Source organism: Bufo gargarizans, chromosome 4, assembly GCF_014858855.1.
Source record: "Bufo gargarizans isolate SCDJY-AF-19 chromosome 4, ASM1485885v1, whole genome shotgun sequence".
Classification (NCBI taxonomy): Eukaryota; Metazoa; Chordata; class Amphibia; order Anura; family Bufonidae; genus Bufo; species Bufo gargarizans.
Window position 1 is genome coordinate 59,292,306 of NC_058083.1, and position 24,521 is coordinate 59,316,826.

Here is a 24,521-nt window from a genome sequence, read left to right on the forward strand (position 1 = left end):
GCCTTTCCAAATCAGGACGATGTCATCACATTGTTAAAGGGGTATTCCCATCCCAGACAATGGGGGCATATCGCTAGGATATGCCCCCATTGTCTGATAGCGGTGGGACCCGCACCTACAACGAGATACGGAGCAGGGAGCGCTGTGGCTGGAGGACCCGGGGTCTGTTCACCACAACTGCTGCTCCCATAGAAATGAATGGGAGCCCACTGCGCATGCGCGGCCCATGCTGCCATTCATTTCTTTGGGGCAGGCGGCAATGGCCGAGCCTGTGCTCCGCTTTTTTCGGCGGCCCCATAGAAATGAATGGAGGTCGGCTGAGTGATATGCCCCCATTGTCTGAGATGGGAAAACCTCTTTAATGTAAATATTGGAGACAATGGTCCTCTCCCACCAGCCCAGGAACAGATTAGCGTACGATGGGGCACATGGACTCCCCTGAGCTGTTGGTAGAAGGAACCACCAAACACAAAGTAGTTCCAGTAACTGTAGCATCAATCTGTTATGGACTTGGTACTGACAACCCCTCATAGCAAGAAAAAATCCAACTGCCTTCAATCCCAGAGGATGGGGGATGGAGGAGCCTCTACATCAATGGATGCGGGTGCCATACCCTCGATACCCCTTCAAACGTCCAAGGAGGTCCCTAGTGTCTCTACCATACAAATGGTGCTAAGACGTGATTAACATAAATACCCACATTTTGGCTTAAAGGGAACCTGTCACCGGGATTTTGTGTATAGAGCTGAGGACATGGGTTGCTAGATGCCGCTAGCACATCCGCAATACCCAGTCCCCATAGCTCTGTGTGCTTTTATTGTGTAAAAAAAAAAAGATTTGATACATATGCAAATTAACCTGAGATGAGTCCTGTCCGACTCATCTCACGTACAGGACTCATCTCAGGTTAATTTGCATATGTATCAAATCGTTTTTTTTACACAATAAAGGCACCCAGAGCTATGGGGACTGGGTATTGCGGATGTGCCAGCGGCGATCTAGCAACCCATGTCATCAGCTCTATACACAAAATCCCGGTGACAGGTTCCCTTTAAAGGGCTTGTCCGGGTTCAGAGCTGAACCTGGACATTCCTCCATCTTCACCCCTGCAGCCCCCCTGACTTCAGCATTGGAGCAGTTCATGCTCCGATGCTCTCCTTTGCCCTGCGCTAAATCGCGCAGGGCAAAGGCATTTTTTGGAGATCCGGTGACGTACCGGGGCTCTCCATGGGGTTGCCAAGAAGCCAGGTGACGTCATAAAACGGCTAGGGCAGCACTAAAGCCCGCCCATCAGAGCTGGTGACGTCACCGAACACACTGCCCGGCGGAAGTTTCCGCCCGGCAGTGTGTTATGATAAACAAAAGAGCCCGTGCCCTGCGCGATCTAGCGCAGGCGCTCCGATGCTAGCCTCAGCGGGGCTGCCTGGGAGAAAATAAGGGTATGTCCGGGTTCAGCTCTGAACAACCCCTTTAAACTATTTCTGCCTGATACAATAGGGCGTCCTTTTAAAGGACTTGTCCCCTTGTGGATTTTCGGCAGGCTGTAAAACGTCGCCACAGTGGGTTGTTTTTTATACATAAACTCAAACTCGTCTTCCGATATTAGTTCCTCCGATTCGGCTGCGCATAAGATCTCATATAGCTTCTTCTGATAAACTTCTCATCTGCATTTCTATCAGTCAACAAGTCCAAACGCGTTTTTTTGTATTGAGAGGACTCCATCTTGGGAGACCTGCGTAACAAAAACCGCATGGCTGTTCCACAAAAAAGTAGTGCGTGTCCTATTATTGTCCGCAAATCACGGTCCGAGGCCCCATTCAAGTCAATGGGTCCGCAAAAAATACAGAACGCATCCGTATTTTGCGGATCCATACTGTAGAAATGCTATTCCCAGCCCATATTGCTCGTGTGTTTGGTGATTAATAAGTTACTGTTTCCGTTCTGCAAAAAATGAATCAAATACGGATATGTTTTGTGGAATAAGGCTCCGTCCACAAGTGTTGTCCGCACCCGTTCCGCAATTGTGTGGAACGGGTGCGGATCCATTCATTCTCTATGGGGACTGAATGGATGCGGAGAGTACACAGTGTGCTCTCCACATCCGCATTTCCGGAGCGCGGCTCCGATCTTCCGATCCGCAGCTCCGGAAAAAAATAGAACATGTATTCTTGTCCGAAGGCAGTTCTATGGGGTGCCGGCCGGGGGTATTTGCGAATCCGGAATACACCACGGACGTGTGAATGGACCCTTAATGTGAGCCAACACCGGGTTTGGGTCAAAAACTCAGAACAGGAGGGAATCTTTCCATTATACCTGATCTCTGAGGCGGCTTCACTACAACTGAAGTGTGAACGCGGCCTGATCGCTCACACTGATATATACGGAGGAATATAATAATACTGGTATTATACCAAGTGCGGTGCCGGCCGGGAAAGTCTCAGCCGACCCCATAAAGTAGTTATTCAGAGCTGTCGAGACTTAAATCAGGAAAAGACATAAAAATATATAATATATCACTAATCTACATAATTAATGCCACAAAAATGCATCAAATGTGCCCTAATACAACTAACATGTAATATATGATATAGCCTATAGTATCATGCGCAGCCGCCCTCCATTCACTTCTATGGGGCCGCCACAAATAGCCCACAGAAATGTCTGCGCAAGCGCGGTGCGCCCCCATTCACTGCTGCGGGGAGAGCGTAGGGTAGGCGGACCGGTCAGACCGTAGGATAGCCCCCACTGTCTGAGACTGGAAAACCCCTTCAAATATAAAAGTGCCTTTTCAGGTTGCAGTTTTTGGCGCAGTGCGCACGGACAGAGCTGTTTCTTTGACGCTCCCATTCATTTCTATGGGAGATTCGGTGCGGAGTCTCCCCCAATGCAGGGCATGCTGAAGTGCTGCTACCTATCGACATGAATGGGAAGCCCCTTTAAGGCGTTTTTGGGAGACAGTGTGAACTGGTCCTAGCAGCCACATGACGCCTCCAGCTGGGCTCCAGGCAACCGCTGTGTCACGTGACCCGCCCCTCCCCCTTCAGCCGTCTCTAGACTGACGTTACCCTAAAGAACAAGGACGTGGCGAAGAGTGACGTCAAACTCCGCCGCCGGCGGCTCGGCCAATCAGAGCGAAAGACGTCACCGGGACAGGGAAGAGGCGGGGCTAGGAGCCTCCAGCTTACCGGAAGTGACGCCGGGCTGTGAGCGGTGAGAGCAGACATGGCTTCTAGAGGAGCCGGTGACGGCAGTTGGAAAACGGTGGGCAAGAACAAGAAGAACGGGGACCGGAGGAGGGCGCTGGGCGAGAACAACCTGCTGCCGGCCGCCAGCACTGCGGGAGGTGAGTGCTCACTGCACGGCCTGTGGACTACAGATCCCAGCATGCTCCGGGACACGACACCCGGCCATCAGGTGCTGACAGGAGGCTTGTAGTTCTGGAATATCACACACTTCAGTTTTGTTTCTACTTGGACTACAGGGCTCAGCATTCTCTGTCAGAAATTAATGGCTGGGAGTTGTAGTTGGAGACCACAATATGATGAGAGTGGTGGGTCAACTCTGCTGTGGGGAGGTCACTGTGGAGGAGACGTCTGTGCGGTGGGGGGGGGTCACTGTGGAGGAGACGTCTGTGCGGTGGGGGGGGGTCACTGTGGAGGAGACGTCTGTGTGGTGGGGGGGGGGGTCACTGTGGAGGAGACGTCTGTGCGGGGGGGGTCACTGTGGAGGAGACGTCTGTGCGGGGGGGGGTCACTGTGGAGGAGACGTCTGTGCGGGGGGGGGTCACTGTGGAGGAGACGTCTGTGCGGGGGGGGTCACTGTGGAGGAGACGTCTGTGCGGGGGGGGTCACTGTGGAGGAGACGTCTGTGCGGTGGGGGGGGGTCACTGTGGAGGAGACGTCTGTGTGGTGGGGGGGGGGTCACTGTGGAGGAGACGTCTGTGGGGGGGGGGTCACTGTGGAGGAGACGTCTGTGCGGGGGGGGTCACTGTGGAGGAGACGTCTGTGCGGGGGGGGGTCACTGTGGAGGAGACGTCTGTGCGGGGGGGGGTCACTGTGGAGGAGACGTCTGTGCGGGGGGGGTCACTGTGGAGGAGACGTCTGTGCGGGGGGGGTCACTGTGGAGGAGACGTCTGTGTGGCGGGGGGGGTCACTGTGGAGGAGACGTCTGTGTGGGGGGGGGGGTCACTGTGGAGGAGACGTCTGTGCGGTGGTGGGGGGGGGTCACTGTGGAGGAGACGTCTGTGCGGTGGTGGGGGGGGGGTCACTGTGGAGGAGACGTCTGTGCGGTGGTGGGGGGGGGTCACTGTGGAGGAGACGTCTGTGTGGTGGGGGGGGTCACTGTGGAGGAGACGTCTGTGTGGTGGGGGGGGTCACTGTGGAGGAGACGTCTGTGTGGTGGGGGGGGTCACTGTGGAGGAGACGTCTGTGTGGTGGGGGGGGTCACTGTGGAGGAGACGTCTGTGTGGTGGGGGGGGTCACTGTGGAGGAGACGTCTGTGTGGTGGGGGGGGTCACTGTGGAGGAGACGTCTGTGTGGTGGGGGGGGTCACTGTGGAGGAGACGTCTGTGTGGTGGGGGGGGTCACTGTGGAGGAGACGTCTGTGTGGTGGGGGGGGTCACTGTGGAGGAGACGTCTGTGTGGTGGGGGGGGGGTCACTGTGGAGGAGACGTCTGTGCGGTGGTGGGGGGGGTCACTGTGGAGGAGACGTCTGTGCGGTGGGGGGGGGGTCACTGTGGAGGAGACGTCTGTGCGGTGGGGGGGGGGTCACTGTGGAGGAGACGTCTGTGCGGTGGGGGGGGGGGGTCACTGTGGAGGAGACGTCTGTGCGGTGGGGGGGGGGGGTCACTGTGGAGGAGACGTCTGTGCGGTGGGGGGGGGGGGGTCACTGTGGAGGAGACGTCTGTGCGGTGGGGGGGGGGGGTCACTGTGGAGGAGACGTCTGTGCGGTGGGGGGGGGTCACTGTGGAGGAGACGTCTGTGCGGTGGGGGGGGGGGGTCACTGTGGAGGAGACGTCTGTGCGGTGGGGGGGGGGGGTCACTGTGGAGGAGACGTCTGTGCGGTGGGGGGGGGGGTCACTGTGGAGGAGACGTCTGTGCGGTGGGGGGGGGGTCACTGTGGAGGAGACGTCTGTGCGGTGGGGGGGGGGTCACTGTGGAGGAGACTTCTCGAGGGGTTACACAGGCAGGGCTGAGGGGGGGCGTCTCCTCGGTGGTCTCCCCCTCACGTCTTGTGTCTTGCAGTTCCCATAAAGCCCACCATCTATGAGCAGGGCTTCGAGACGATCATGAAGAAGCAGAACAAGGAGCAGGTTCCTCCTCGCAGCGCCGCGGAGCCCCAGAACCAGAAGAAGCCGCAGCAGCCGAGTACCAGCAAGAGCTCCAAGAAGACGTCTTCTGGGGGGGGCGCCCCGTCTTCTCCCAGGAAGCATGCCACACTGGAGGAGGCTGTGCGGGCGGTGAGTGTATCATGTGTCATACTCCAGTCACATCCATACTATTGCATCATGTCTTATACGCCAGTTACATCCAGAGCTGCAGTGCCGTTTTATAATGTATTGTGAATGCAGCTCTAGATGTAACAGGAGTGCAATCCCGCTGTTACATTGTGATATACTCCAGTCACATCTAAAGCTGCATTCACAGTCCTGCTTTTACATCATGTATTTTACTCTGGTTTCTTCCAGAGCTGCAGTCACAATCCTGTTACATTATGTCATATACTCCAGTCACAATCCTGCTGTAATATCATGTATAATACTCCAGTCACACCCAGAGCTGCAGGTTCCGTTCTGCAGGCACAGTACCTTATGTAGAGGTGCGTTGCAGGGAGGTGCAGTGCATCATGGGATCCCTGCTGATGTGTTTAGCGGAAGCTTCAGTACGTGACTGACTATTGACCAAGTAACTGTGACTGCAGCTCTGGATGTGAGCGGAGTAGAAGCCGTGGCGTGTCAGGCCCCTGTAAGCTGTTCCTCTCTTTCCAGCTGGACCTGGCCGAGTTTCAGAGGACGATGCAGAAGAGTCTCACCATGTTCCCGGGGAACCCCCAGATCTGGGTGAAGGACCTGGCCGGCTACCTGAACGACAAGCTGCAGACCCCCAAGAACGAGCCGGTGCCGAGCCACCAGTCTCACGGTCAGTCATGTGACTAGCGGAGGCGGTGCTGTCACTGCTGCACCTGTACGTGGCCACTCAGAAAACTGTCTGCCAGAGGTTGTCACCCAGACGTGTGCCCCTCGTGGTGGTCACCGACCTCGTGTCTCGTCAGCGCTGTACAGGTGGAGCAGCATTTGTTGTGCGGTGTGTCACCCTGCGTTCTCTCCGCACAGATTATCCCTACTGCCTGGCGAACAAGGAGCTGCGCGGCATCATCCGCTCCGTGCTGGTGAAGGCGCCAGAGCTGCAGGAGATGTTTGTGGACCACTGCATGTTCTCCATGCTGCAGGAGCTGGATAAACCCACAGGTAACGGCCCAAGATGCAGGGAGGGCGGAGCTTAGCACCTCGCTCCACCAGTCACACCCAGAGCTGTCAACGCAAAACTTCTGTGCGCGATGTCGTGTTATGATCTCGTCAGACTGTTCGACATCACTGCATCGTCCACCACAGAGCATGGTCTGTATGGTTGGTGAGGCGTGTATTGTGAATGCAGCTCTGGATGTGACTGGAGTAGACCTCATAAAAGCAGTGTTACTAGTGAAGTCAGTGAGCGCCAGGTTGAATTTTTTTTATTTTTATCTTGTATCAGGGGGGAAATTAGTTAACAATGAAGGGGGTGGTAGTAGGGAGGGCGGAGTCTAACCAATTCCCTACCCCTGTGATATTGCTAATCGCACACTTTTAACCCCTTCAATGCAGTGGTCAAATTTAACCGCGGCATCTGAAAGGTAAAAGGAAGCATGCCTCCCTAGCAGGGACGCCTTCCCCTGGCTGAGGTCGGGGAAGGCATTCCTTAGTAAGTAGTAGGCCACAGCCAGTACAAACCTTCTAGGCCTATTACTGGTGTATTCCAATGCCGGCCTGCAGGTGGCAGCACTGGATTTTCTATTCAGTAATGGATAAAAGTGCATTACTGAATGATATACAGGTCCTTCTCAAAAAATTAGCATATTGTGATAAAGTTCATTATTTTCTGTAATGTACTGATAAACATTAGACTTTCATATATTTTAGATTCATTACACACAACTGAAGTAGTTCAAGCCTTTTATTGTTTTAATATTGATGATTTTGGCATACAGCTCATGAAAACCCAAATTTCCTTTCTAAAAAAATTAGCATATTTCATCCGACCAATAAAATAAAAGTGTTTTTAATACAAAAAAAGTCAACTTTCAAATAATTATGTTCAGTTATGCACTCAATACTTGGTCGGGAATCCTTTTGCAGAAATGACGGCTTCAATGCGGCGTGGCATGGAGGCAATCAGCCTGTGGCACTGCTGAGGTGTTATGGAGGCCCAGGAGGCTGCAATGCGGCGTGGCATGGAGGCAATCAGCCCATGGCACTGCTGAGGTGTTATGGAGGCCCAGGATGCTTCGATAGCGGCCTTAAGCTCATCCAGAGTGTTGGGTCTTGCGTCTCTCAACTTTCTCTTCCCAATATCCCACAGATTCTCTATGGGGTTCAGGTCAGGAGAGTTGGCAGGCCAATTGAGCACAGTAATACCATGGTCAGTAAACCATTTACCAGTGGTTTTGGCACTGTGAGCAGGTGCCAGGTCGTGCTGAAAAATGACATCTTCATCTCCATAAAGCTTTTCAGCAGATGGAAGCATGAAGTGCTCCAAAATCTCCTGATAGCTAGCTGCATTGACCCTGCCCTTGATAAAACACAGTGGACCAACACCAGCAGCTGACATGGCCCCCAGACCATCACTGACTGTGGGGACTTGACACTGGACTTCAGGCATTTTGGCATTTCCCTCTCCCTAGTCTTCCTCCAGACTCTGGCACCTTGATTTCCGAATGACATGCAACAGTCCAGTGCTGCTTCTCTGTAGCCCAGGTCAGGCGCTTCTGCCGCTGTTTCTGGGGAATGCGGCACCTGTAGCCCATTTCCTGCACACGCCTGCACATGGTGGCTCTGGATGTTTCTACTCCAGACTCAGTCCACTACTTCCGCAGGTCCCCCAAGGTCTGGAATCGGTCCTTCTCCACAATCTTCCTCAGGGTCCGGTCACCTCTTCTCGTTGTGCAGCGTTTTCTGCCACACTTTTTCCTTCCCACAGACTTCCCACTGAGGTGCCTTGATACAGCACTCTGGGAACAGCCTATTCGTTCAGAAATGTCTTTCTGTGTCTTACCCTCTTGCTTGAGGGTGTCAATGATGGCCTTCTGGACAGCAGTCAGGTCGGCAGTCTTACCCATGATTGCGGTTTTGAGTAATGAACCAGGCTGGGAGTTTTTAAAAGCCTCAGGAATCTTTTGCAGGTGTTTAGAGTTAATTAGTTGATTCAGATGATTAGGTTAATAGCTCATTTAGAGAACCTTTTCATGATATGCTAATTTTTAGAGATGGGAATTTTGGGTTTTCATGAGCTGTGGCCAAAATCATCAATATTAAAACAATAAAAGGCTTGAACTACTTCAGTTGGTGTGTAATGAATCTAAAATATATGAAAGTCTAATGTTTATCAGTACATTACAGAAAATAATGAACTTTATCACAATATGCTAATTTTTTTAGAAGGACCTGTATATGGCAATCTAATGAGTGCATGTTGGGGTCCCCTTGGGGGGAGGTTAGGGGTGAAGAAAAAGTTAAATAAAAATGAATAAATTATTTTTATATATATATCACACACACAGTACAGACCAAAAGTTTGGACACACCTTCTCATTCAAAGGGTTTTCTTTATTTTCATGACTATGAAAATTGAAGATTCACACTGAAGGCATCAAAACTATGAATTAACACATGTGGAATTATATACATAACAAAAAAGTGTGAAACAACTGAAAATATGTCATATTCTAGGTTCTTCAAAGTAGCCACCTTTTGCTTTGATTACTGCTTTGCACACTCTTGGCATTCTCTTGATGAGCTTCCAGAGGTAGTCACCTGAAATGGTTTTCACTTCACAGGTGTGCCCTGTCAGGTTTAATAAGGGGGATTTCTTGCCTTATAAATGGGGTTGGGACCATCAGTTGCGTTGTGGAGAAGTCAGGTGGATACACAGCTGATAGTCCTACTGAATAGACTGTTAGAATTTGTATTATGGCAAGAAAAAAGCAGCTAAGTAAAGAAAAACAAGTGGCCATCATTACTTTAAGAAATGAAGGTCAGTCAGTCCGAAAAATTGGGAAAACTTTGAAAGTGTCCCCAAGTGCAGTCACAAAAACCATCAAGCGCTACAAAGAAACTGGCTCACATGCGGACCGCCCCAGGAAAGGAGGACCAAGAGTCACCTCTGCTGCGGAGAATAAGTTCATCCGAGTCACCAGCCTCAGAAATCGCAGGTTAACAGCAGCTCAGATTAGAGACCAGGTCAATGCCACACAGAGTTCTAGCAGCAGACACATCTCTAGAACAACTGTTAAGAGGAGACTGTGTGAATCAGGCCTTCATGGTAGAATATCTGCTAGGAAACCACTGCTAAGGACAGGCAACAAGCAGAAGAGACTTGTTTGGGCTAAAGAACACAAGGAATGGACATTAGACCAGTGGAAATCTGTGCTTTGATCTGATGGGTCCAAATTTGAGATCTTTGGTTCCAACCACCGTGTCTTTGTGCGACGCAGAAAAGGTGAACGGATGGACTCTACATGCCTGGTTCCCACCGTGAAGCATGGAGGAGGAGGTGTGATGGTGTGGGGGTGCTTTGCTGGTGACACTGTTGGGGATTTATTCAAAATTGAAGGCATACTGAACCAACATGGCTACCACAGCATCTTGCAGCGGCATGCTATTCCATCCGGTTTGCGTTTAGTTGGACCATCATTTATTTTTCAACAAGACAATGACCCCAAACACACCTCCAGGCTGTGTAAGGGCTATTTGACCATGAAGGAGAGTGATGGGGTGCTGCGCCAGATGACCTGGCCTCCACAGTAGGGATCGACCGATTATCGGTTTTACCAATTTACCGATATTATCGGCCGATATTCAGGATTTTGACCGCTATCGGTATCGGCATCTATTTTGCCGATATTCCGATAGCGTATTGGGAACACAGATCGCGCTGCTGTCAGCGCTCTCCGTGTTCCCTCAGCAGCACAGGGGAGAAGGAAGCAGTGTCTCCTCCCCCTGTGCTGCTGCTGCCGCCAATGAAAGGACAGGGGACAAGAGAAGGGGAGGGGCTGTGGCCACTGCGCCACCAATGAAGATAAGTCTCATTTATTCATATACAGGAGGCGGGAGCTGCAGAATCACATAGCCGGCTCCCGACCTCTATGAGCAGTAGCTGCGATCCGCGGTAGTTAACCCCTCAGGTGCCGCAGATCGCAGCTACTGCTCATAGAGGTCGGGAGCCGGCTATGTGATTCTGCAGCTCCCGCCTCCTGTATATGAATAAATGAGACTTATCTTCATTGGTGGCGCAGTGCGCCCCCCCCAAGCCCAGTATTAGACATTGGTGGTGCAGTTCTCCCCCAACCCCAGTATTAGACATTGGCGGCGCAGTGCACTCCACAGTCACCGGACCTGAACCCAATCGAGATGGTTTGGGGTGAGCTGGACCGCAGAGTGAAGGCAAAAGGGCCAACAAGTGCTAAGCATCTCTGGGAACTCCTTCAAGACTGTTGGAAGACCATTTCAGGTGACTACCTCTTGAAGCTCATCAAGAGAATGCCAAGAGTGTGCAAAGCAGTAATCAAAGCAAAAGGTGGCTACTTTGAAGAACCTAGAATATGACATATTTTCTGTTGTTTCACACTTTTTTGTTATGTATATAATTCCACATGTGTTAATTCATAGTTTTGATGCCTTCAGTGTGAATCTACAATTTTCATAGTCATGAAAATAAAGAAATCTCTTTGAATGAGAAGGTCTGTACTGTGTGTGTGTGTATATATATAATTTTTTATTTTTTTTCTATAATTAACTTCACCCCCAAACAAAAAAATTGCATAAAATGTTATCTAATGGTCACGCACTCCTCAAAATGTTAGCAATAAAAACTACAGATCATCCTGCAGAAAATGAGCCCCCGCACAGAGCTCAGTGGACATAAATAAAAAATGTTATGGGTTCAGAATATGGTTATGACGAGAGAACATTTTTTTTTAAATTTTTGTTTTTATTACTAATATAAATGTGGTATTGTCGTAATCAAGAATGAAGGGAATAGGTTGATTTTACCGCATAGGGAACGGCGTAAAAACAATATCCATAAACTATTGTGGAATTTTTTATTTATTTTTTCCCCCCAATTCAACTCCATTTGGAATTTTTATTTCCCGCTCTCCACTACATCCTATATAATAGTAACTGGTCACATTAGAAAGTTAAACTTGTCTCGCAAAAAGCTAGCCCTCATACGGCCATGTGAGCTGAAAAATAAATGGCAGAAAATGGCCCGGTAATGAAGTGGTTAATGTTGACTGACACGTGTGTGGCGTGCTCTCTCCCCTTCTCTTTTTAGCGGTGTCTGTCCACGGCTACCGGATCTGTATCCAGGCGGTTCTGCTGGACAAGCCCAAAATCGTCACCGCAAATCTAAAGAAGGTAACAGTGAGCGCGGGGAGGTGCGGGGCTATCTGCTCTCATTCATTGGTAGGGCGACTGTAAACCTGTAGAGACCTAATGACGGTCACAGCTGAGTGTTTGTTACAGTTGTATCCAGTCTAGTCAATCCTGTGTGCATTAAACAGTCTGATACACTGTAACGAATCCTCAGCACAGCAGGGACATTTGTGTCGCTGTTGTCTTCTTCTGTTCACTGAGCGTTGCGCAGACTGTAACAAACCTCGTGTGTGTGTGTGTATATAGGTTTTCACAGGTTTCCATTCACTGACAGCAAGTAGAAATCCTGAAAATGGTGAGGGACTGAAATGCAGAGGTTCCTACATAGATTATTGGGTGACACCCCCCCCCCCCCCCCTGCCTTATATCAGGTGGAATGGGTCTGGGCCGCTGACTGCGCTGCACGACCACCCAGTGTATGTCCTCCGGGCGGCTTCCTGTTGTCAGGCTGGAGCTGGCCTGTGACATGCTGCTGCGCAGTGTGCTGCCTCTCCTGGGCCTTAGATCTGCTCTCCAGCCTCCTGCTCAGGGTCTCAGCATCTTCTGGTCGGTGTGATCTGCCTCCCTGAGTGAGGCATCATGGCACCAGGGCTGTGGGGATGATTGTGTCTGCCGGAGTTTCCCTTTAAGCTGTATTCACTGAAGACCCCTTTAACCCTCTCTCCTCAGTACCTGGACATGCTGCGGGCTCAGCAGAACAAGCCGGCGTGGTGCCTCGCGCTGATGTGGGCTGTGGGACAGGCAGGGTACGCTGACTTAACAGAGGGACTGAAAGGTGGGTGCACAGGACTCTTTTTGGGGTGCAGCACCCCCCTGGCGGTCCCGCACTCTGGATTCATGCCGGCTTCTTTCTTATGCTTGCAGTGTGGCTCGGCCTCATGCTCCCGGTCCTGGGGATCAAGTCGCTCTCGCCCTTCGCCATATCCTACCTAGACCGTCTCCTGCTGTGAGTCCTCTGCCGCCACCTGCTGGCTGCTCGGTGCTAGCGCTAATAGCTGTGATATCTGGTTGTTTCCTCTTCTAGGATGCACACTAATCTGACCAAAGGATTCGGCATGATTGGAGCCAAGGAATTCTTCCCGCTCCTGGACTTCGCCTTTATGCCAAACAACTCGCTGTCTGCCAGGTACGAGGACGACGTAGAACCTGTGGAAATAGGGACTGCGGACGTCACCCTGCACCTCTCTTTATATCGTGCTACAGTTATCAGTAGAATATCTTATAATTGGAAGACATGGTGTTCAGAATCAGAGCAGTGATTTCTGTGTGCAGTCAGCACGCTAGGGTCCCCCCACCACCGGGGGCGCTGTTGAGTGACGTGGCAGTTAACGTGCTGCTTGTTCTTATGTTCCAGCCAGCAGGAGCATCTTCGAGACTTGTTTCCCAGGCTGAAGGTTCTGGCGTTTGGAGCGACCCCCGAGAGCACCCTGCACACTTACTTCCCTTCCTTCCTGTCCAGAGCCACCCCGAACTGCCCCCCAGTCATGAAGAAAGAGGTGCGCAGCTGGAACCCCACCCCTGCAGAGCGGTGCGCAGGGTGAGCGCAGCACTGACCGCAGCTCCTTTTTTTTATTCTACAGCTTCTCCATAGTCTCTACCAATGTCTGAACCTGGACCCACTCAGCTTCAGCGTCTGGAGGCAGCTCTACACCAAGCACCTGACACAGTCCAGGTAAGTGTCCGCCACTGCTGATAGGAGTGCTCCACCCTGTAGAGACCTGTTCACGCCACATATATACCTCATCGCAGTCACTGCTGCACCCTATAGAGACCTGTCCGTGTCTCAAAGCAATCTCATTGCGGTCACTGCTGCACCCTATAGAGACCTGTTCACACCACATATCTACCTCATCTCGGTCACTGCTCCACCCAATGGAGACCTGTCCATGTCTGATAGCAATCTCATCGCGGTCACTGCTGCACCCTATAGAGACCTGTCCACATCACATATCAACAGTGAGGGCCAGTTCGCAGTGTTCGCCAGCGACCACATGCGGGCTGCCACCTTGACTCACAAGTCCGGCGATGCACAGGTAAGCCGATCTGAAATAAAATGCGGTCACCGGGAGCAGGCAGTTCTCAGAACAGCCCGATGAAGGCCCCCCGGCGGCTGTTCTGAGAACTGCCTGCTCCCGGTGACTGCATTTGATTTCAGACCAGCTCACTGCACAGGTAAGGGCTTACCTGTGCATCGCCGGACTTGAGTCAAGATGGCAGCCTGCATGTGTTTGCTGACCTGTCCAAATCACATATGAACCTCATCCCGGTCACTGCTCCACCCTATAGAGACGTGTCCACATCACATATCAACCTCATCCCGGTCACTGCTCCACCCTATAGAGACGTGTCCACATCACATATCAACCTCATCCTGGTCACTGCTCCACCCTATAGAGACCTGTCCACATCACATATCACCCTCATCCCGGTCACTGCTCCACCCTATAGAGACCTGTCCACATCACATATCAACCTCATTCCGGTCACTGCTCCACCCTATAGAGACGTGTCCACATCACATATCAACCTCATCCCGGTCACTGCTCCACCCTATAGAGACCTGTCCACATCACATATCACCCTCATCCCGGTCACTGCTCCACCCTATAGAGACCTGTCCACATCACATATCAACCTCATTCCCGGTCACTGCTCCACCCTATAGAGACGTGTCCACATCACATATCAACCTCATTCCCGGTCACTGCTCCACCCTATAGAGACCTGTCCACATCACATATCAACCTCATCCCGGTCACTGCTCCACCCTATAGAGACCTGTCCACATCACATATCAACCTCATCCCGGTCACTGCTCCACCCTATAGAGACCTGTCCACATCACATATCAACCTCATCCCGATCACTGCTCCACCCTATAGAGACCTGTCCACATCACATATGAACTTCATCCCGGTCACTGCTCCACCCTATAGAGACCTGTCCACATCACATATCAACCTCATCCCGGTCACTGCTCCACCCTATAGAGACCTGTCCACATCACATATCAACCTCATCCCGATCACTGCTCCACCCTATAGAGACCTGTCCACATCACATATGAACTTCATCCCGGTCACTGCTCCACCCTATAGAGACCTGTCCACATCACATATCAACCTCATCCCGATCACTGCTCCACCCTATAGAGACCTGTCTGTCTCCGATCTTAATCTCAGCCGCCGTCACTGCTCCACCCTACAGAGACCTGTGGTTCCAGTTCCCATGGTGATCACCCAGCTTTCCCCGGACCCTGGGTGTCAGTGAGCAGATGAACCTCATATAAGACGACCTTTATCAGTTTCTCCACACAAATTTTTTTTGCCACCAAGACCCCCAGCCCCGCACCCCATGAGATTGAACAGATTGTCTGTGACCTCCTGCTTCACCATCTTGTTTTTCAGTTTGCTCCTGCAGGATCTGGTCAAATCCTGGGACAAGACTTCTAAACTGGTGAGTTAACCCTTGCTTTGTATTCAGAAACTTAGTGGGGACCAGGCTAGGGGGGTCATTCAGAAATGCTCCTAATTCACCAGGATCAAGCAGAGATCACGACAAGAACACACAGTATACACCAACGTAATAGATGAAACTGACCTGGTCATGAAGGGTTAATCTGACGTTTTTTCCTGTCTTTTAGATGAGGAAGTCGGTGAGGGAGACGGCGCAGTCGTTCCGTGTGACCAATGAAGAATTCTCAAAAAAATCACCAAATTCAAGGGAGATTGCGCAGTGTGAATCTGCGTGTAAGGTGAGGGCCCCGGGGGCGCAGGGTGCCACACGTGACCTATCAGTTCTGATCCCCACTGCTTCCCTCTCTGACATTCAGCACCCAAATCCTCTGGCACCGGTCAGAGACCCTCAGTAGGGGTGTACAATGCATTGTAGCTGAGAGATACCTTCTGTACCGACTCAGGAACCCGCCCTGCCAGCAAGAGGGTGCTGGGGAGAGGCTGCTGCTTCTAAGGAATGGTGGCATTACCATCTAACCTAGTGGAATCTCAGAAGCCCATGTCACCCTAACAATGCTACTTTTAGTGTGTGTATAATATATATATATTACTGTATTTTATACTCCAGAGCTGCACTCACTATTCTGCTGGTGCAGTCACTGTGTGCATACATTACTTATCCTGTACTGATCCTGAGTCACATCCTGTATTATACTCCAGAGCTGCACTCACTATTCTGCTGGTGCACTCACTATTCTGCTGGTGCCGTCACTGTGTCCATACATTACTTATCCTGTACTGATCCGGAGTTACATCCTGTATTATACTCCAGAGCTGCATTCACTATTCTGCTGGTGCAGTCACTGTGTACATACATTACTTATCCTGTACTGATCCTGAGTTACATCCTGTATTATACTCCAGAGCTGCATTCACTTTTCTGCAGGTGCAGTCACTGTGTACATACATTACTTAACCTGTATTATCCTCCAGAGCTGCACTCACTATTCTGCTGATGGAGTAGCTGTGTACATACATTACATTACTTATCCTGTACTGATCCTGATGTACATCCTGTATTATACTCCAGAGCTGCGCTCACTGTTCCAGTTTTCATTATACATTGATCGTGGTGTCATTTCCTCCAGGCTGTCCTGAAGAAGATGAAGAGGCAAGGATTTCCCTGGTTCCGGATTTTCCTGGTCGCCCTCATGTTCGCATCCGGCTTTGTGATCCATGACGTTCGGACACACGACTCTTTTGAAGGTCAGTGATATTCTGCCGGGCAGACCTAGTGGTGGAGTCCGGTTTCACTACAGAGTTGTAGAGAAGCTGCGGACCTGGGTCTGTTCTGTAGAATCTGTGCAGTAATGGTGCTGGTCATAATGGCACGACACTGCAGCTGTACAACAACCAGTGTCTTAATGATTTCAGCCTCCTCCACGGCCGGCGTGCTGCAGCACACGGGGCTCATGACCCTCGCCCAGCAGACGTGGACCACCGGCTCCTACGCTCTTCAGCAGTGTCACAGGTGAGCTCCCTACAGCCCTGCACAATGACCACCCCACGTGTCCCCTGGATCTAACGACCACCCCTGTGACATCACTCCACAGCTGGTTACAACGCAATGTGCCGGTCTATTACTCTCGGGCAGTGGAGGTGCTGGGACCAGTTCTGGAGCTGTTATGGGAGAAGAGTCGGGACGGATTTCTACTGGTCTCGCAGAAATGTTCCACACAGCTGACGTACCTGAGTGACCATCTGCTGTGGCTTATTGAGTGGGTAAGGAGAGCGGATAGGAGCAGGGATAAAGGGCAACTCCAGAAAAAGCGGTGGCACCATAGATCATCAATAGCCCTTTAAAGGGAACCAGTCATCAACTTTATGCTGACCTCACGGAGGGCAGTATGAAGTAGGGACAGAAATGCTGATGTCAGCGGTGTGTCACACATCAGCTAAAAGCAAGTGGCTGCTGAGAACCAGCATCATAATCACTGCAGCCCAGGCCTGGAAAAGGAGTCAAACCTACCTGAGAAGAGTCATAGTTATTCCTAATCTCGTGCACTCCCCACCCATCTGCTGATGATTGGCAGGGAAAGGGAGAAAACTGGGTATTAGACTCAATCATAAGCAGGTGGGCAGGGAGAGCAGGAATTCATAAATAACGATCCGGGCAGTTTAACACCTTAGATGCTGCGGTCAATAACAACCGCAGTATCTAAGTGGTTTTAGAGGCAGGGAGCTCCCTTTGACTGGTATCGGCACCCAGTGAGTGAGATCGCAGGTTGCCAATGTCGTTGCATGGCAGCTGGGGGCCTAATGAAGCCCCCCCCCCCAGGTGTGCCTGCAGTGTTTGACTCTAAAAATAGAAGAAGGCAGCAGCACAGCAGGCGTGAAGTGAAGAACTTTTAATCCAGTGATCAGTCCAGTAGATGCGGTGGTTCGGCTATCGATGAGCCTTTTTCAAGCTTGTCTGTAGCTGAAATGTTGCATCCTCTGGATTTATCACAAAAGACCCTCACTGCTTGATCATCAGGGCCGCGTGCTGCCTCCCTTTTTTTTTCCCTCTATGGAATTTGATTTTGGGATTGGTATGGACCCAGCATCTCATTGTGTGCACCTACTTCCTGCATACATGGTCTTGGAGTGCCGTCCAAATTCTTCCTCATTGTATGCCAGTGGTAGTCTCTATTAGTATAGGACTGACTGTATAATACACTGTACTACATAAGTAGTACAGTGTATTATAGAAGCCATAAAAGGATCACATGTCAGAGTCCTCGTGTGCGACTAATAAGTGGTTAAGATAATAGCTAAATAGTTGTGTTTTTTTTAAAACGTTGAAAAATACCCCCTTTTCCACTGAAAACCCCTCCCCTTAACATATTTTGTATCCTGCGTCCGTAACGACTCGCACTACACAATCATCCTGCCTTATTGCTTACTTGCCATGAAAAAACGGAATAAGGGCAGTGTTCATGGTGTGTATGTGTAACCCCTGGCCATTGTCCTGACAGCTCCAGTCCCGGATCCCTGACTCCGTCTTCCAGCTGCTCGAGGACCTGAGAGAACTTCTTATCCTTCTCTACCACAATTACGTCCTGCCCGCTGTGCAGTATTGTGAGGCCACCCTCCAGAGGACGTGGCAGCAGTATGTGGACTCTTGCAGGTATGTAACCCTGCCCCCCGCATTACCTGTATTCACCTCTGCCTCTCAGAGATCAATTCCTGGTTAGGGGGTGGTTGGCAAACTAACTCTTCCTGTTACTCTATTATTTAGAGCCTGGTGTGACTATGTGTCACCCACCTGATGTGATTGCGGTGACCAATGGTCGTCTCAGATGTCATTTCACTATGGATGACACAACATTGCATCAGGATTCGTATCTTCTGGGGGCTCTTCTGTAGTTGAGCTATCCTGAAAATAGGACTTTTCCATCAGTGTCTGACTCCTGGCACCCTTGGTGGTCTGCTGTTGGAAGGGGCTGCAGTTCTGTGGTCGAGCTCCTGTAGTGTCATGGCCATGGGTCAAGTGGCCTTTGTTCACATCATGTCCATTGAAGTGAATGGGATTGAACCATAACACCAAACAATGCCACTGATACATGCTGTGTGCCCTTTAAGCACCTGATCGGAGGGGGTGCTGGGAGTCAGGCCGCACCAATCAGATCCCGAGGATAGGTCATTAATATTTAAATCCAAGAAAACCTCTTCAACCTGATAACGACCAGGATCTGTACATATACGGCGCTTGGCATCAGTCAGGTCACAGCCGGGGAACCCGAGGATAAGGCAAGTGGTCTATTACTGCTACTGCCTTCTTCTGGTTGCTGTGCAGTGAACAGAGGAAGCAGCTGTCACCTCCTGTGTTGGACCCGGCGATCACGTGATTGCTAGGTGTCTCGGGCAGACCTGAGTTGCCGGATCTTAGCAGACCCTGATCAGCTCTGTGTACGGTGTTTTCCACTGTATCTGAGTGTCCTTAAACAGTGGAAAAGTGCAAAACATGAAAAAAAATAAAAATTGTGCCCCCTCAAGGTCTTTTAATAACCTCTTGGGGGGGAAACAACTAAAAAATGTATAATAAAATACAAATAAAAAGGTATTAAAACGCCCATGTTAACTGAAACCATTGCCATTATCGCCCCATTTATGCAAAACTATACATGATATAAGTCAAAAAGACTGCAAAATAGAAAACTCACTTGAATTAATTTTGGGGTCAGTTTGCATACTTAAAGGCTATGTACACCTACAGAGGCAATTTATGTTTATAATTGCATTCTATTCATTTTTGGATAGAAGTCATATATTTTCAATTGGCCTTTATGAAACTGTTCTGTCACAAAGGGTTAACTGTGTGACTGGTACTTTTACATTGTGCCGTCATCTAATGACCCTCATCTCTAAACCACTAAGAGGTCATTACATAAACTTATGTAAGCCACATTCTTATCAGTAGGATAAGTACCCAGCTCTTATGAGTGTTTGTAATGTCGGAGATAAGGAGTCAGTCTGTTCCCCAGGTGACGGAAAAGATTAAATACAGAGGCTGCTACTACAGCATAAAAGCTCCATATTTTTAATAAATACTAATTGAAAAAATGATTTTTTTTAAGCTCAATTTAAGTACAATGCAATAATAATAAAAAAAAATGCCTCTAAAGGTGGACATCGCCTTTAACCTCTTAATTACCCCCTTCCTTACCAGGCCAGTTTTTCAGTTTTAGCGGTCGGCCTATCTGCCAACAACTAATACATTTCTGCGCCATCTACAGTACATGTATTTGATATAATTTTTCCTTATCAATATTTTTTTCTATCTGTTGGCCCCATAGAAAATAAATGGAGGGCGGCGGCGGCGCATGCTCAGTGCGCCCTCCTTCACTTGCGGGGCTCTGTTCTCTATATGCACCCATTGTCCATGATGGGACAACACCCTTTAAGGCACAGCCAGCAGGGGGCGCTCACATCAGCAATAGCACTCCCCTGCCGGCATTTACATGCAGTGGATTGCTGTACAGAGCGCTTCTGCTGGCCTTGGGCGGACTTGCTGTGACTGCAGCGGTGTAATGACAGCGGGTCACACCAGTATGCAGCGCTACGGGGCACTGGTCCATTGCAATGTAACCCAGTACTTTTCTATGTTGTGTTTCGGTTAAGAGCTTACCGCCATGACACAAAGTGAAGCAGTGGTCAGCAAAAGATTAAAGAATAAGGAGCTATAGTTAGGGAAAAAAAGTGACTTTTTAAAAATATTTTCTGCACAGTTTTCCTCAAATAAGACAAAAAAAGAACTATAAAATGTAATAAAAGCTCTGTGCAAAAAAACATAGTAAAAATTGTTGATAGGACTGTTAAACCACCACGTGCGCAAAATCACAAAAAGTGTCTGATTGTGGAAGGAGTAAGCCCGCGGCGGTTGAACGTGTCCTTTATGGCAATTTATATATAACGTTTCTGTTTTTTCCTGTGCAGCGGAGAGGTGACGTGGGACTGCACGAGGGCGCACCTGACCAACATCACCCAATCCTCCTGGAGGTTCCTGCAGAACACCACATTGGCCATTAAGGACTGGGCGGTCGCCATGATCTCCACTCACTAGACCGGGACCTACAAAGACTTTATCATTGGCTTCCCTCCCCTCTTCCCGCCTGAGTCTGTGGGTGGTATCTCACCTGCTATGGGGACCAGGATAATGACTGGTGCGGATATTTTAGGATCGGACACACATATCCCCTCACCCCACCCCACCCCTGAGTTGTGTGATTGAGTTTCAGGGTCAGTTCAGGAGCCGGCCGCTGGAGTGACTGGTGGGATTATGTATGTAACGTGGAGAGGTCTTCCTCTAGAAGTCTTATGAGATGGTGATGACTGTGGAGCGTTATCTTTATTTTGGGGTGACTGACATTTGGGGAAGGTTTCTGTCCTTTTCCTGTGAACGTCCTCCTTGTCCCTCTGCTCAGATTTGTCACATTTGTCCCACTGTGGACACGACTGAGCCTTGGTCTTGGCCATTTTTATTTTTTTTGTTCATTTTTCTCATTAAATATGTGTCGGGTCTTGTGCGCCTCCAGCTCTGCAGCGTGCGATGTCTTCACAGCTTCCCTTCTATCATCCCGTGCATTTTAATAAACTCGGCAATGAGCCAGAAGATGCTGAAGAACCTGGTTTTCAGATATTGGTGCCTCCTCGCATGTTCTCTTTGGACTGACCTGGATTCCTGCATTGTATAAAATGTGGTCTGATTGTTATCCAAGTCTCAGTCCTAGACAAACACAATGTAACTACACTAATAACACACAGCTGTACCGCTCACGTCTTTTATGGATTGATTCAGTAACTGAACCCCGGTATGTTATGTCCTGTTCATACCACTTGCAGTAGTCGCCATCTCCAAAAGCATCCTGCACAGCAATGAGGAGGGATTTTGGACCATTCCGCCCTGCAAATGTGTAGAGTCTTTGTGTGCATAGTCGTCTTGATATCATGTCACCATATCTCCATGGGGTTCAGGTCAGGATTCTGACTCGGTCATTCCAAAATACAAATACTCTTCTTTCTCTGCCATTCTTAAGTTGTTTTGCTTGTGTGCTTTGGTTCATTGTCTTATTGCATCAATCAGTTTATCTTCAGCTTGGGGTCATGGACGCTGCCCTTAGATCATTTTCTGAAATGAATTTCATAAACCTTACAATTCATAATTCCCTCAATGTAAGGCATATAGATCCAAGGCAGCAAAGTATTCCTAAACCTTGATGCCTCCTCCACCATGCTTCACAGTGGGGATGAGGTTTTAGTGTTCGTGTTCATTTATGCTAAAAACGGCCACCTTTGTCTCAGTGGCCATAGAACATATTCCCAGAAGCGTTGTGGAACATCTAGGTGGTCTCTGGGCAACCTTGAGATGGGCTGTAGTGTGTATTATGGACAGCAGAGCCTGCCCTCATGGTGTCCTTCAATGATCACCATTTTTGTTCAGAGTTTCGGAAGCTTTTGCAGCTTCTTGCATATCTCGGACACGTCTTCTGAAAAATCGCATCAAGGCATGACTGACGTTAACCAGTCTTTCTTGAGAAGAACAGATTGGTCAGTAACCAGGCTTTGTGTGCCTTTCTTTACTAGAAAGGATGCAAATGTGTTCTTAGCAAGCTCCTCCTCTGATGCCACCAGATGTAAGGCACTTATCCTGTAAGTCAATGTTCGACCCTCTAAACAGGCCTTGAGACATGACTCTGATATTAAATAAACCAGCATCTCATCTGCAGACAGCTGTTTCGGGGGCTGATTGCCCCTCATCAGTACAGAACGCAGGGTACTGGCTTAACTGGGTGAGACGCCAAGTCAGGATTTCTATGGTGTCGCACTGCAACTTGTGACGCGACGAGACAGTCACACAAAAATCCAACTTGGACGGATTTTTTGCAACTGTCATGTCACAGTCGCAAGAAAGACTTAGTGAGTCCAGGAGATTACACCCCTATAAGAAGCGCCAAAACCCAAAATGTATATCAAGGAGAAAAAATAGGTGTCGCAGCATGTTGCCAGTCACAATGTAAAGTTAAATCCACGGCACTCCAAAAGTTTCTGCAAGATAAATTATCTCATTTAATACTTAGTAAACAGAATGCTGTTAATGTACATCCAGTGCAAATTAATTTACATATAGTAAGTATTTATGACATATCGGATAGATAATTCCCGAACGTTTCGGTCTGTGCGACCTTCTTCAGCGGGGTCTAAAGAGATATAGAACATGCATATAATGTAATCACACAAGCTTGAGTATAACGGACATACTGTTATAATTAAGAAAAATGAGAAAAGTGGCATATTTCAGAGGTTTTTATTTTGTCCTAATAGTAAATCTAAAAAACAAAGGAGGAGGGAGGGTGAAAAAACACAGGGTGGGGGGGTTATAATCTCACCCATGTTCGCCTAGTCCCCATCAACGATTCTAGAACAAAGAAATGAAGAATAAATTGTCATCATGATAATATACTAAAGTCACATTCCCTATGGAGACCTTTCGGTGTCCAGTTTGTGACTCCAGTATGATTCCCTTTGTTGTAGAAGTGTTGCCCCCGCGTCTCGGTTGGTGTACCACCTGTTCGATGACCTGGAACCGGAGTTGTGCGATTTGATGTTTATGTTTTTCAACGTGTGCCGGTAGAGGTAAAAGGAGTTGCTTTGTCCGTATTGTGGATTTGTGTTTACATGTACGATGGCGGATGTGTTGGGTGGTTTCCCCGACGTAGACGAGTCCGCACGGACATTTGATCATGTAAGCAACAAAGGCTGAGTCACATGTGAAGTAATCCTTGATATGGAACCGTTTACCTGTTCGTGGATGTGTGATCAAATCAGCTTTCAAAATGTTGGAGCATTGACCACAATGCAGGGATGGAAAGGTTCCATATTTAGGATTTTGCAAAAAACTTTGTTTCGGGATCTTTTGGATCCCACCGAAGTCCGCCCGGATTAGTTTGTCCTCTTTTGTAGCACGTCCGTGGGGGATTTTCGAATTCTTTGACCGATGGGTATGCGTTTTGTAGGATCGACCAGTTCTGGCGCACTATACTATGTATTTTAGGCATGAGGGGGTGGTATGTGGTAACACAGGGGATACGAGGTGCGTCTATCCTTGGTATAGTAGGTGGTTTTTTACTTTTTTGTTTAGTTAGATCAGATGGGTATCCCTTGTTGGTGAATTTTGTACTCATTTTGGCGACCCTCTGCGAACGTGTTGCTGGGTCTGAGACTATTCGTTCGACCCTAGTAATTTGTGATAGTGGGATCACTCTCTTGGTGGTGTGGGGATGGCAGCTGGAATAGTGGAGTAGACTGTTCCTGTCGGTGGGTTTTGTGTATAAGTCGAATTGGAGCTGATTATTAATGTCTTTTTTTTTTACTAATGTATCCAAAAAACGGACCACTTTATTGTCGATGTGTATCGTGAAACCTAGTTCCGGATAAATGTTGTTAAGGTAATTATAGAATGATTCTAGATGGGCTTTGGGTCCGTCCCATATGATGAAAATGGCATCTATAAAGCGCAACCACTCTCACAGGCACCTGCACTGAATCCGAGGTGTGCAGAGTACATATTTATCCATTTATCCGCAATTTACAATGTGACACCAATAACTGTCAATGAATGTCGCACGACACGTCGCTGTGTAGCCCTAGCCTAATAAAGGCCGTGGTGCCTACCAGCTACGCAAGCCTATGGGGTCCAGCTCCCAGGGTGCGTCTCAGGTGAACTATCAGTGCAGTGGAACAGGAAATAGACCCCCAAAAGTAGAAGTACCATAGTCGGACAAAGTAAAAAAGTGCCCCCCACACACACACACACACACACACTATTTTAAAAAAAAGAT

General features: G+C 49.2%; 1 protein-coding gene across 2 annotated transcripts; it reads left to right on the forward strand.

The window, feature by feature from the left end:
* Positions 1–3,173: 3,173 nt before the first annotated feature.
* On the forward strand, positions 3,174–21,713 carry TMEM214 (transmembrane protein 214). 2 transcript variants are annotated; one of them, XM_044288873.1, is made up of 17 exons: positions 3,174–3,343; positions 5,244–5,458; positions 5,987–6,137; positions 6,332–6,466; positions 11,586–11,674; positions 12,356–12,461; positions 12,551–12,632; positions 12,711–12,812; positions 13,041–13,182; positions 13,267–13,358; positions 15,094–15,142; positions 15,330–15,440; positions 16,290–16,407; positions 16,576–16,672; positions 16,755–16,923; positions 18,159–18,310; positions 20,620–21,713. In XM_044288873.1, exons 1-17 carry the CDS (start codon positions 3,223–3,225, stop codon positions 20,744–20,746), a joined length of 2,058 nt encoding a protein of 685 aa, XP_044144808.1. In that variant the 5' UTR covers positions 3,174–3,222; the 3' UTR covers positions 20,747–21,713. The 2 variants fall into 2 exon arrangements, with proteins under 2 accessions (XP_044144808.1, XP_044144809.1); XM_044288874.1 differs by having other exon boundaries at positions 11,586–11,668.
* Positions 21,714–24,521: the final 2,808 nt, after the last annotated feature.

Excerpts from the sequence above, each read along its gene's own strand:
- TMEM214 (XM_044288873.1), top strand. The coding sequence starts at position 3,223 with ATGGCTTCTAGAGGAGCCGGTGACGGCAGTTGGAAAACGGTGGGCAAG. Across the intron at positions 6,138-6,331 it reads GCCGAGCCACCAGTCTCACG|ATTATCCCTACTGCCTGGCG; the intron begins GTCAGTCATGTG and ends CTCTCCGCACAG. Across the intron at positions 11,675-12,355 it reads CAAATCTAAAGAAGGTAACA|TACCTGGACATGCTGCGGGC; the intron begins GTGAGCGCGGGG and ends CTCTCTCCTCAG.